General features: G+C 40.6%; 1 protein-coding gene across 1 annotated transcript in view; it reads right to left on the bottom strand.

Annotated features, from left to right (window-relative positions):
* Nucleotides 1-13,896, bottom strand: part of LOC308124546 (voltage-dependent T-type calcium channel subunit alpha-1I-like) — a gene marked incomplete at its 5' end in the record, with an annotated part of 119,919 nt that extends 106,023 nt beyond the window's left edge. Inside the window, one exon of the mRNA XM_080487607.1 lies at nucleotides 13,658-13,896. Within this exon, the coding sequence (XP_080343733.1) occupies nucleotides 13,658-13,896 (239 nt within the window). The remainder of the gene's footprint in view (nucleotides 1-13,657) is intronic.
* Between the last annotated feature and the right edge of the window lie 791 nt (nucleotides 13,897-14,687).

The raw sequence follows: 14,687 nt of genomic DNA, 5'->3' as shown, positions 1-14,687 counted from the left end.
AAACCCCAGTTGGAAATAGATATTTACTCATTTATCATGTAAAGATTTTGCATTTACAAGATGCATGAAGTGCCTAAGCAGCTTTACTTTTGTGTGGACCTAATCTGATTTCTAAATACAACTCAAAAGCTTTGGAGCACTTCAAATGCATTGCTGAATATGTAAAACAGAATATCAAAGTATGACAGGGGGTAATTGAAATAAATGGAATAAAATTTAATTTTATGGGAAAACATATCCACTGCACAGCTGGAAAACAGTGAATGAATGGTTAGGATATTGAATTCTAAAAAAAAAAAAAAAAAAAAAAAAGGTAATTGGAGTTAGCGAGCGAACCTGTAGTCCAATGAATTAAATGGGATTTGAGCCAGGTATGAAACTACTTTGACATTGAACACTGAGATGTTCTCAATTTGCAATTCACGAGAAGCAATAGCTGACGTGAACTGTACAATGCAGATTAAATCAAATTGCATATTGTTGATTTGCATAAGTCACTACAAAGTCAAGACAGTGACTTCAGATAGTCTGCAGTCCAAAGTTTGACTCGACTCAACAGTTTTCTACAACAGATATTGTTTGAAACTGTGGTTTCTCTGGCTAAGACTACTCATAAGGCACAACACAAAAATCCAAAATGAGATTAACAAGCATTCTCTTGTAAAAGTTAACATCTCTGCAACGTCACGATTTGATTTGATTTGACGTTTTTATTTCGAACATGTAAAAAAACTAAAACTAAAAAACTAAAAAACTGAACAAAAAACAGAACATCTAATTACGTAAACAATATAAAAGGGTCAACACCGTATGTGCCCGTGTTTTTCACATGCGCGAAAAGGAGTAGGAAGAAGAGATACTTACATACGATGAGCCTAAAGTGAATGGAAGAAATACATTACTGATGTAGGTCAGATTAACTGATCCGGTGTTTATCAACTTTATGAAATCGATATGTCCCATAAATATTACAAAATATTTTTGGGGGACTTTACAAATAATACATGGTCAAGGTACCAATAATATGAAATTAAAGCGTAATGACAGGTATGTGATACCTTTTTTTTTTCTTCCCCAGATCATTCCATGACAATGGTGCATGATATGAGAATTCACTATTCAAGAGAAGTCTGTCAAAATCAAGAGAACATTCAAAATCAACAACTTCGAGGTCTGAATATCATGACTACTAGAGGTGATAGAGAGAAGAACGCTCAAGTATTCTGGGAGCTATATAGAAGAGCATGTGCCCGTATTATTGTCTATGAGTGCTTACTGATGTCCAATCAACTCCTAAAGAATCATCAAGAAATGGGTGGGTGGGGGTTAATCTTATCTTAGTTAGTATAATGCTATTCTGGTTTCACCGTTTGTTTGTTTAAGAGTTTGTTTTGTTCTGTCCAATTACTTTTATTACTGTTATCACTATGACCAATTTCACCTAATTTCAATACTATTCCTGGCATTTTTGCTTGTATTTTTTCCTTTTCTTACCCATATTTTGTACCTTATAAAATGAATGTCATTTTGTTTCAATGTATTGTATGTTTCTATGTTATGAACCTATACAAGGGAAACAATAAATATTTCAATGAAAAAAAAGAAAAAGAAAAAAGAAATGGAAATGTTCTCCGTGCTCCCATATATATATAAGCTGTAAATGTTATACAGTCACCGCAGTTACACATATCCTATAAATATTACAAGAATTGACTACTCAACGTGAATAAAATTCACCTGGTAAGATGACAAAATGAATTGTTTATATCTGACCTTTACAACTGCAATACATGTAAAAGCATTTTGTGCCCCGCAAAGTGACACATGTACGCCTTTCAAAACAGCGACAAACCTCTGATGAATACTCGGTAATGTGACAAAAGGTAGGCGTTGTAAACCTGTGCCGGGTTGTGTAACAACACCATTTGGTTAGGGATGGAGGAATGACAGAGGCCCGAGCTTCAGTTACGGCGACCTTTTGTCTTTTTCCGTCCTGATCCCCGTGTTCCTCTGCCCTTCCTCCCTCTGTTGTGTCTCTCCCTCTCTCTGGGGGGAAGAAGTCTGAAGTTGCAGTCACCAGAGCAATTAGAGACTTCATGTTCCTCCTCACTGTCAAGAGGAGGCAGGGATACACACACACACACACACACACACAAACACACACACACCAGCCGTTCCCTGTCCTCCTCCATACTGACAGCCACTGGGCAAAAGTTCACTCTGCTACTGTGCTAACTATCTCCCCCTTTTCCTCTTTCACATTGTCTCCTTCTCAGGTTTTGCCTTTAAAAAAAAAAAGGAAAAAAAAGCACTAACTAGCTATCTCTCACGTCTATTCGCTCTCCTCTTTCTTTCTTTGCCCGCCTCACCAAGGGCCATCATACCGTCTATTCCGTCTTTTTGCTTCCTTTTGCTTTCATCCGTCTTCTCAAGAAGTTTACAATCTTGTCCTTCGCTCCGTGTCTCGCTTTGCTCTCCCCAACTATCTGCCCCTCCCTGTCAATCTGCATGATAATTATCCCATCTCATTCACCGGTTTCATCTGTCTCTCGCTCGTCTTTGTGCTCATTTTCTTCTTAATTTCCCTGCTAATCACATGCGCACTTCATTTCTCGAGTGTCACGTATGTTTGCAGTAAATTTGTGCTCCAGCGTGGGAATGTAAAACAGATTATCAAAGCTGCTGTTTCTTAACATCTTCATCATGTCTCTTTTTGATCCTTTTTTTTTTTTTTGTGTGTGTGTCAGCTTTCAATCATATTTTATAAAAATGAGCAGGAACTCAAGAGGGGCGACATTGAATATCAAGAGAATTTCACAATAAGCTTCTTTGTCATGTCATATTGGATTGACCTCCTTGACTTTGCATATTCAGACTTTTCCCCAACTCTTAAACAGTCTGAAAGTGATTACATATTCCAATATCGCTGCGGATTGAAGGAATGAATTTTTTTACAGCCGTTAACCCCATAAAACCTTCTTTGATCTCTCCCAGGTGAACACCGACTTGGCCATGAGGCTCTGACTTCCTTTTCATCAGACGAAATGAGAGACCTAAAATGGGCAATCTCACATCACATCCATTGTGGTTTTCTGGGCCGTTGTATGTCATTCATCTTCAGCGAACTGCGGTGAGAGAACCATTGCATGATAGGCAGGGGATTGCGAGTCTCTACTTTATGCACACAACATACCGGGGTTTTTGCGAGCACTGATGCAGTGAATGTCAATCACCCACTGAAGCTCCAGTGAAGGAAACTCTCCTCACCATCCCAAAGGCTCTCGGGGTGCTCGCAAGCCTTGCGCGGCTTAACCACCGACGTGTCAAAATGAGTTGGTGATGGACTCATCTGGGCTTAGCATAATTGTGACCCATGAATTTGTCACATGTGGCTCACGCTTCATATGGCCGGAACACAAAGGCAGACACTCAAAGGCAGTAAAAGGGCATGTGATCTGTTGCTCTCCTTGATATTGTAATGAGTCTTCTTGGTCTGCTAATGTGCTCATAAGTATTCATTGCCAAAGGGTGGACCTCAAAGCATGGGCAGCAAGTGGGCAAATGGTTCGATACTGAAACATACTGCCGATCAATCAAAAAGCGGAATATTCATAAACATCCCTTAGTGACTCACGCTATCCTCACACTTCCTCCAAACCTAAAAATCTGGACTGGAAGCGTCACCGGGCTTCATAATAGCTGTTTGTTCTCTGTCACAGGCCATTTGGTTTTTTGACACCACCCAGATGTTTGGTTTTTTTTCCCCTTTCATTTGGTTACATCCACCCAGCCTTTCTTCCATGTATTCAGGATTCTTGTTGCACAATGTTAAAGACACAATTACTGAGAAACTGTGGCTCAATTTCCCTTAACTTCTATTTATTTATATTTTTTATTTCTCCATTAAAGTAAACTATTGCAATGCAGGTGTGATATTATTTATAACTGGCACATGTAGAAATGATGCTTGAAATGAAAGTGTAAAACCAAGTCATGCACAGGGAGAACATGCAAACTCAATCTAGAAAGCTTCCCTACTGGACTCAAAAGAAAAACTGCAAAATAAACCATGCAGTCCCATTTGATTATCCCATCATTTTCCATACTGATAGATCGTTCATTTTACATAAATACACCCACAAGACACTTGTAGGAATATTGCGCTAATACCGGGTTGAGCTCTTTGTTTGTCTTCAGAATTTAATTCTCCTTAACATGGATTCGGAAAGATGTTGAAAACGTTTCTCTGTGATTTTGGTCCAGATAGACCTGATAGGATCACACAGTTGCTGCACATTTGTCGGTTGCACATCCATTACACCATTTCCCAAAGGTGCTCTGTTGGAGTGAGATCGGGTGACTGTGGAAACTATTGGAGTACAGTGAACTCATTAACGAGAAACCAGTTTGAAATGCAGGAAGTATCCACCCGAAGATGGCTCACTGTGGTCAAGGACATGGTCAGCAACAAGATTCAGCTGGGCTGTGATGTTTAAACAAAACTCAAATGGATACTACGGGCCCCGAAATGTGACAAGAAAATAACCTTGACATCATTACACCATCAGCAGTGACTTGAACTGTTATTAAAAGACAGGAGAGACTCAGACTCTTCTATTGAATTTTGGAGAACCAGTGCAAACTGTAGCATTAGTATCCTGTTCTGAGCTGAAAGCAGTGGTAACTTATATTGCTGTAGCTGATCAGCTTCAAGGCCTGATGTGATATTCTTTCTATCATCTTTAACCAGTCTGGTGATTCTCCTCTGACCTCCAGCATCAACAACGACCGTTGACCCAGCGAACTGCTGCTCACTGGATAGTTTCTCTCTTTTGTATTACTTGCTACAAACCACAGCTTCGTTCTAAGTTGTGCATGAAAAGCGCAGTGGATCATCATTTTCTTGTATATCCAGACTGGCCTGCCTGGCACCAACAACCATGTAGTGTTCAGAGACACTTAAATCACCATCCAAATCACTTCCACCAAAGCTGGGTTTGAACTTCAGAAGCTCATCTTAATCATGGTGCTGCTTCCACCATGAATGATTAGTTTTTTTACATCATGGCGTAATTGAACAGGTGTACCTACTGAAGCGGCTGGTGGGTGTATAAAAGAGTATTGTCCTACACAGTCCGACATGTTTAAGCATGCAGAGTTGGCAATTCAACCGTTTTTAAAGCATTAGCCAAAGGCAAAAGCAGAACGCATTCTACAAAGTAAGGACAGACTCTGAGCTGTCAAATGTGATTTATTAGTAATTCTGTCTGCTGGCAGTTTAGCTTCTAACAAGACAAGAATATTCTGAGAAGAATAATTATTGCTTTGCTTATCTGTAGCTGTCTTTACAGCTGCCTCTGGTAATAACCATAGCATTAATATCCAAACTAATAATATGTAAGCTTTTGTTCCAATCCTTTTGTTTCAATGGTGATACAAGGAAGAGTTGTCCTTCTGTTCTGAAGTAGCAAAATATGCAAAATACAAGTCAGAGCGCTTATTACATATTTCATTGTAAGCGATGAACTATTTTAATCTTGTAGGGAGGCAACAGCTTGTCACAAATGTATTTCCATATTACTGCTTGTAAATCTAGCACTATTTCAAGTAGAATAAACTTTGCAGGGTGTTCATTTCATCTACACAGCACAAAACCTGGAATGTGGCTCTACACCTAAAACTCTTGCTCTTTTAATGACACTCACACTGTGCCAGCACCCCGTGTAAAAGACAAGTGTTAGAAAAGAGGTAGATTGAGAAGTATGAGTGGGAGAGGTTAGGTTCCCTGCAGAGGGATGATTACAGTGAAGAGGAGGGAAGATGTGATACCTTCTTTTTTTTTTTTTTTTTTTTGCAAATAGAGGACTGGGAAAAAACTCTGCAGTCTTTGCAGGAGTGGGAAGGTCATTTTTAGGGAGTGTGATGTTGTGGGTTTTTCCTTTCCACCAGACTTCACTGTGATCTGTGGAATGACATATGGCATGACAGATGCACATGAAGAGCATAACAGCATTTGGCTGCGGTCTGGTAGAGGTCGGGTGAGCAGAGTTTGTGAGGTGGATAAGTGAACCGCAGCAGTGGTATTGGACAGGATCTTGGTCTCAAACTCGTTGGCGATACCTATGCTACTAACACATTCTTAGAGATATCCAACTATCGCCATCATTGGAGTATTTTTTATTTTTTTTTCCTCATGATTACACTAGTATGTCTGTAAAGTCCAATCCTTTACCGTCTACTTGCAAAGGATGGTTAATAAGTCAAACAGCACCATGCTCAATTCGACCTTCCTGAATCGTGAAGCCTTATATTTGACAAAAACTGTACATTGCAATTTTTGGATCTTGTCAAGAGAATTTCTGGGAAGTCGTAAGCAAAGAACAGATTCACTGCAGTGCAGAATGACTCATACAATTTATATAGCACTTTGTGGATAATAGATGAGAAATGGCAAACTACAAAGCACTCACTTGGATAAAATGTACCCTGCAGTTAGTGGTGATGGAGCCATTAAATGACTTATTAAATTCTCTCAAGAGTCCTAGTTTGTGTAAAGCAATACTTCTGAGTTGAGCTGACATAATAAAAGGAAGGCATGATTCTTTAATAAGTTGAAAAATGAGGCTGCGAGACTGTGAGAATAACAGGTGGAAAACAAACAAACAAAAAAAAACAGTAGACAAGTAAACATAATTGTTTATGCTGGGATGAGCGTCAATGTATATGGGCAGGCACTGCTGACATTTATCTGTGTGGTTGATCCAAAGGCAATATGCCGCATTATTACTGAGTTTAGACAAACAGTTATTGCTGTAAATATATAGCATATAGTATAACACAGCACCAAAGCAGTTAATGGATAACATCAGCCAGCCATCTGAAAGCAATTCTCTTCTAGGAATGTGACATTGAACTAACCCGTCACCAAATTACGCCTGCACTTCAAAAACCAGTGCCAACATAATATATAATTCAACAACAGTGAATTGCTCCAATATAAACACACATATACACATACAAGAGCAGCCACCAAAGTGTGTTTGCACACAATGATGGATGAATACACATTGTCCTTTGAGGACATACAGCCCAGACGCACATGCAAGTCTTTAACAATACAATCTCTACATACTGATTTACTGCAACCGGAGCAGCAAGATAAATTCAAACCGGAAAAATAAGTGGACAAGAGCATTGGCTAAACTACTTGGGTGAAGGAAGAGATGTATAAAAAGCATTTCTGGGTAGTTTAAATACTTCATAAGTGAGTCTAAGCCACGAGCAGAGTGATTTTTAAATCGCTGCTATGGTGAAAGGTTCTGTGCAGGACTGTGCATGGATATAAGATTGCTCAGACATGCAGGCCAGGCAGTTAACTAGACGTGCCCTACGTTGCCAAAGGAGAGTTGTGGTGTGGAGTGAATGTTTTACACCGTTAGTTAGGAAAAGTTGGGAAAGTTTCATTGTAGTTCTAAAACTATCCCAAAATAAAATGCATTGTGCGTGGTGTTGTGAAAAGCTAGTATTCTTATAGTACAAAGGATTGTGATAAAAAAAAAAAAAGGATGAGTGACACAATCCCACATTCAACATTTAAAAATGATGAATTTAAAGAGGCCCCCAAATCAAAAGCACATGTTCAGTCCCACATAACTACCATGAAAGAGTGATGCATGTGCGAGAGGTCATGGAGAGAGTGGAAGCACTGAGGCTTGGTACTACAGTAGTCATTAGAGTCACTTTAAGCCCTTCATCTCTTCTCCTCAGTCCCCCTCTCATCTCACTCAGACAGCACAGGCACTAATGGAGTTTGGACTAGACCTGAGGGAGAAGAGAGGAGGAAGAAGCGAGGCAAAGACAGAGGGAGGAAACAAAAAGTGTGTGTGTGGAGAGAAAGGGGCAATCACTAGAATTAGTATTGGTACTAGTATTAACATTCGCACTGGGATTTATTTTGGAAGCGCAAGAATTAGTATTCTCATAAGTTGTATTTATTTTAGGAGAGGTTTGTCTCATTAGTGTTTGCACCTCTTTTAAAAAAGAGACATTCCCTGGGGCAAAAGGACAACGGTTCATGCTCAACTTAAAGCAGAGGCTCATTAAAATAAGTGGAACACTTGCATTATTGCACAAGATGAAGGCATACATGTAAATTTGGAAAGAGACAGCATCTTAGGCACGGGTGGAAGGGATGCAAGCAAGTGGAAAGGTTGTGAGTGAGAACAAAATAAACAGCGAGCAAAAAGAAATGACAGAAAGCAGACAGGGGAACGAGCACAAGATAAAAGAAAGACACAGGATGTCACTGTGTAAAGACTGACTTTTGATGTTCCTTAATGAAACAAATGTCAAAACAATGGAACAGCCATTCAACATCTCATCACACACATCAGTCAAGGATCACACCTAAAAGCAAGTGTCCTCACAGAAGAAAAGAAGGATAATTCAAATGTGTCGCCCTGCAGTAACTTTTCCAAGTAGAGCAACAGCGAGGCAGGAAGACGGAGAGCAAAAGTTTGGGAGCGGTAAAAGCAAAAGAAAACTGCAGAAAGGGAAAAGGAGAAGGTGAGAAAGAGAGGAGGGAGGGAAGGTAATGTGTCCCAGGTGTCTGCTCAATCCTCAGCAGTAGTTAAGAGCAAGGCACGGCACCGCCTCAGCCATCCGTCACCATGGAGATAACAAGCTGTCAGGGCCAGAGAGGATCATGGGCCACAGAGGCCGGTCACTCTGCTTGAACACCACAGGAGCCAATCAGAGGATAAAGCAAGAGAGTGAGATAATGTGAAGGGGAGAACAGTTCGCCGGCACCAAACTGCCGTGTGGGAAAATGCAGCAAAATATGACCCCCCACCCCCCAAAAAAAAAAAAAAAAACAAGGCATAAGCAAAATGTTTTTGAATGAGGGATAAAAGACTGCGCAGAAAGCTGCACATCTAAAGGTGACTTGATAGCGTTTATTCACAAGGAAACAAAAATGTGCCCTGCTGGAATTAGTAATGTGCATGCAATGGTAATAGTGGTTGGAATGGAGAGTAATGATGCTCCAAGTCATACGTCCATCAATGCTCTGTAACAAGTCAAACACAAATCCCAACACACTTGCTGTCTGAAGTCCTGCATGCCGAAACTAATCACTCTGGCAATCTGTGTTGTAAATACAGCTTAGATGTATGTCATAAATTTAGCCACTTTTTAATTAGACCTAAAATTTACAAGTCTCAAACAAGCAACCATCAAGCAACGGTCTTAGTTTTAATAGGAGCAATTATGACTCAGTCATTCAGACTTAAAATATTAATCAATCTGGATTGTTTTGCTCCGCACATCGACCACAAAAACAAAACAATTCAAAACAGCTTGGATGATGATTCTGTATCTTGAGCTATGGGGGAAAAAATGGGCATGCCACAATTGACATGAAAAATTGCTGTCAATTTTTCTCTGTGTGACTATGTAAAGAACGATAGAAAGGTCAGGTTGAAGTGAATGTAGCTAATTGCGCGATCTACAGCGAATTGATTTGCTCTCATCTTGATCTGTAGAAGTAATCTCTAATGAGAGGTAATCTTCCCCACGTCACGATACAGTGCAGCAAACTGGATGAACCCAAAAATACAATACATGCTGCACCCAGATTTATAGTCCTTTCTGTTCATTCAACAGAGTGAACTGAAGAAAGACCTCTGACCCTTTCATGAATTAGCTGTCAAGTGTTCCGTTCTCAATGCAGTGCATGTGCAAAACGTGGCGCTCATATCTGTGCATGTCAGTCTTCTGTAATGAATCCATCAGGCTCAGTCACATCGTAAGAGGAACACATGTCTGATCGGCTTTCAGTCTCAACAAGATTGAAGTGACAGGTGCAACAATCTCTCTGTAACACAGTGGAAGGCAGCACAGAGCAACGGCCAGATGTTCTGTTGAAAATGAGAGAGAAAGAGTCAGAATAAACATGCAGGTTGGAGTCTTGTATAGGAAAGCTTTAACTCATTTCACAGAGTCGGCCAGGATGGATGAAACACAGATACTGTAGTCAAGCACATATGTGCAATTTTCTGTGAGGAGTGTTTTAAAGGGGTGACTAAAGTGGAAAGAGATGATGATAAGAGAGGACACAGAGGTGCAACAGTGACAAGAAGGACAAAAATTAAAAGAGGTTGAGATAGATAATTGAAAGAGAAGTGGAAGAGAGGAGTAATGAGGGGGCTGAGAGAGGAGAAGACAGTCTAGAAACTAAACTTGGGAATAAAAAAAAAAAAAAAAGACATATCCATCTCCTAATCACGGAATATTGGTTTCACCCAAATTTAGAAAGTGAATCGAGATTAATAAAAAGAGTTAAAGAACAATGAGGGAAAATGGCTCTGTGTTGAGTGTATGTATGAAGTGAGAAAACAATAGAGAGAGGGAGAAGAAGTGTGTGGGGTGCAATATAGAGAGGTGCTCCAGGTGCTCTGCTGCAGGCAAGCGTGGGAGCGCATCATTGCATTTGTGTGTGTGTGAGAGAGGGAGAGGGAGAGGGGGAGAGAGAGAGAGAGAGAGAGAGAGAGAGAGAGAGAGAGAGAGAGAGAGAGAGAGAGAGAGGAGAGAGAGAGAGAGAGAGAGAGAGAGAGAGAGAGAGAGAGAGAGAGAGAGAGAGAGAGAGAGAGAGAGAGAGAGAGAGAGAGAGAGAGAGAGAGAGAGAGAGAGAGAGAGAGAGAGAGAGAGAGAGAGAGAGAGAGAGAGAGAGAGAGAGAGAGAGAGAGAGAGAGAGCGACTGTACTGTGTGTGTCACTGAAGGCCTTTCACAGCTACTGAGTGGTGGACAGAATTATTGATCTGCAAAGAGATGGTGAAACAACCACTTATTGGCCCATTTCACACACACATACACATCTAGAAGGAATTTACTTAAGACACGCTGCAGTGACTGCAAGCCAAGCCGGGCATCGTCTGATGACAACCTAATGAGGCTTATCTTGAAATAACAAGACAGTAGCATTATTCTAAGTCTTGAAATGAATGTAACTGTCACACAGCACATATTTGGTCAGTACATAAGCATCCCAGCATATCTATATATACAGCGCTGTCGACTTCAAAAAGATCAATACACGCTCGCACACATACACGAGTGGAAATCATTGTTCCAGTGCACCAAACTCCAGCGGTAAGTCAGACTCAAAAACACACACACACACACACACACACTTCTGGTCCTACACACTTGTGTATAAAAGCACAAAGATTGAGAATTCATTGGAACCCACACACACTGTAAAAAGCAATGCAGTGTGTGTGTGTGTGTGTGTGTGTGTGTGTGTGTGTGTGTGTGTGTGTGTGTGTGTGTGTGTGTGTGTGTTTGCTCTGGCGTGTTTGTACCCTGTGGCGCGAGGCCAAACTGAGAGAAGCAGAGCTGAGCCATTAGCAAGCAGTGCAAAATCCGTGTGAAACCCCTTTTCCCTCAAAAATGAAAGATGGAGTCCGAAAGGCCAACAGAAAGTCTCGCTGTCCAGTTTTGTCTGTCTGACTGCCCACTCTCTCCTTCTGTCTTGCCGATTTTCTGCCCGCCCGTTTATCTGCACTACTGCTGTATCATTACATTACTGGAGTTGCTTCCTCTTGATGGGCCATATTAGCTCTAAAATCAACAGCATCCATAGCCATCATTTACCATCTTCCGGGTTCTGTTCTGCAATTCACATATCAAAAAGCCTAAAAAGTCCTAATGAAGTCAGCTAATGGAGGAAACAGCTTTTAAAACATTTTGAAAAAAGCAAATGGACTTATGAAAGAAAAAATGACAGCCTCTGCCAAAGCAAAGATGTTCATCCACAAATCAAACAGTTACAGGAGACAGAGTGATCCATCCAACAAGACCTTCCTGCCAACTTTAAGGACCTAAAGTCATTAGGAGAAATGGTCTGTCTGGCAGCACACTTTGGATAAACAGCACATCAAATAATACAGTGTGTGTGTTTTTTTTCTCCTGTTATTGCTGTTATCTTTTGCCATATATTCTGTTTGATAAATCTCCTTTAGACTGTTGCGATCCGCCAACAGCACACATCTCCGGGAAAGCCGGCGTTTACATAGGTTCACATAGGTTCAGATAGGTTGGCTTGAATTTTATATCATTACACCATATGCAATATTCGATGTGCAAATTATATGCTGTGTCAGCAAATCAACTGTAATGCCACAGGTAGACTTATGAGTTTGGAATGTGGTGTTTTAATTGTGACGGTCTGAGGAAACATGAATAGCAGCACAGATAAAGGAGCTCATCACAATGAGACATTCAGGTGGCTATACAGTTTTGCTCTCAAAACAGACAGCATAACAATGAATATCAAACATTTCACGTAAAATAAGAGTTGCAAGTCAGCGCTATGCTGGCTGCCTTGATATGAAACCCGAAGGATTTTTCAAATGGATTTTTGGCTCTTGCAGAAAACAAAAACGGTGTGAAAAACTAAAAGTATAGTACTGGAAAATTTTTGCTTGAAATGATTTTCTTTCCTTACAACTGAATAACTGATTTATGATTATTGGAAAATAAATAAAATCGCACAACTAACATCCAAATGTTAATTTAATTTAATTTTATTTTATTTTATTTTATTTAAGTATCTTTCCAACACTACTATTTTATCATTTATATTATCAAAAACAAAAAAGGATATTTTGCCACAGCTGAACTGTCTAAAACAGATTTAGAGAGAAAATAATAAAAAAAAAAAAATTGTAATTGAATTTAATGCCCAGTAAGATTTGAAAATAGGGCTATAATTTTGTCGCCGTCATTCAATTTTCTATAGAGAAATAAAAAAATTTCGATATCTTCACAGCAGAACTCATAATTTAGCACACTTATGAAAATATTTGCTTAACTTCAAAAATACAAAAAAAAAAAAAAATACAAGCAAAAATCTATACCAGGACTCAATCCTGTGGTTTTTGATTTATTACTTTACCCTGTATTAACAGAGTGGTGAATAAAAAATGAGGTGAGAAGGTGTATCCGCTTTCAACTGACAATAAAATGTATTGCTTCGAATAGTCTAACCAAGCCAACATCATTCAGACACTGCAGTCCTTAGAGCCACAGTCATATTGTACTTTAGATATACACACACAGGAGTCTTGCAGCAGTGCGGCACGAGGCCCAGTGTGTTCCCGCGAATCCCTAATGTGAACGCATTATCCTCAATCCCACTCGCACTGTCAGTGTAGTCAGCAAACAGACACCTGCTCATTCTGAGTACAAGCCTAAAGTACATACACACACACACACACACACACACACACACACACGCACACATGCACGCACGCATACAAATGTGCACATTAAATTGTCCAAGCAGTGCAATGCTGATTGCTGCAGTTGTAGTTGTATAGGGATGTCAAACACACTTACTTTGAGAAGATTCAGGGACGACTGTACTGTGGCGGCAAATCCACAAGTTAAAACAGTGAGAGCTGATAGTGGTTGGGTTTTTACGGGAGTCAAAATCAAGACGTAGAAAAAGTGGATGAGGAGAACTGAAAATCCAGACATAAAGTATCACAAAGACGTAAAAATCAGGACTGCGGAAATGGGCGAGTGAGTTAGAGAATGCAGATTATGGGACCAATACAGGTTAGAAACCGGTGAATGAAAGGATATGGGCTGGACACCATCCGAATGCACCAGTTGCGAGGACAGGTGGTCTGCTTGAGGCAGAAGAAGACCACAGGCGCCAGCTCCGGGAAGGGCACCACCAGCGTGCTCAGGTCACTGCCAATACTGACGTCATCACCTGGACCCACTTCCTCGATGATGTCATCAGCATGCGTCGAGCCGTATTCGTCACTCTGCCCTGGCCCTGCTGAGGAGATGCTCCCCAGCGGCACAGGACACTCCTCGCTCGTCATGGCGACCCAACTGTGGTCTGAAACACAAAGGCGGGAAGCGACTTTAAATAACGCGGCAACATTTTTGATTTTGATTTTCATCGATAGAAACAGGTGTTTGTTTTTTGCAGCAAACAAATTACAGTTGAATTATTGATTTCAAGGATGTTTATTTAATGAACAGGTTATGCGGTAACTTCCTCATGCCTCTAAATCACCCACATCAACACATCCCCTCACGACTTGCAGATATTTAATGATTGCGTTAAGCCCCAAAGGCCCATTAGTCCGACTGTCTGCGTGCCCAGTAAAAGCAACACTCATCGTAAACTCGCTTGTCTGCATAACAGAATGCATTGCTTACTGATGACAATCGCCTCTCACAAACAAACACGCACACGGAGGGGTACGACAGCGAAGAGTAAATCAATGTCAACAGTCATTGCGCATTCATTGACGATTCATTTAGCCCCATCGCAGTGTCGTGCGAAAGGAAATAGCTTTCCATCTCCTGCCACTTACCTCATGGATGGATTCACATTCATCTGTGAATATAATACACACAAGCAAGTACACACATCTCTCAAGTCTACCTGGATATTTTGCACACTTGGAAAAGCAGAACTCAAGGTTGCGTATCGTTTGGCTTTGAGAGCGTTCACACATTTAAAGGAGCCAAACGCTGCTGCAATTCAGTCCGTGAGCTGCTGCTGCCAAGAAGGTCTACGCGTTTGAGGAAAGATTGAAAGGCAAGAAGACAAAAGCGAGGAAAGAAAGACAGAATGACAGAACCTTTATTGTTTTGGCTCGAC

This window comes from Lipophrys pholis (genome assembly GCF_963383615.2).
Source record: "Lipophrys pholis genome assembly, chromosome: 19".
NCBI lineage: Eukaryota > Metazoa > Chordata > Actinopteri > Blenniiformes > Blenniidae > Lipophrys > Lipophrys pholis.
Note: the sequence above shows the minus strand (reverse complement) of the source record. Positions and strands in the feature narration are given on the sequence as shown.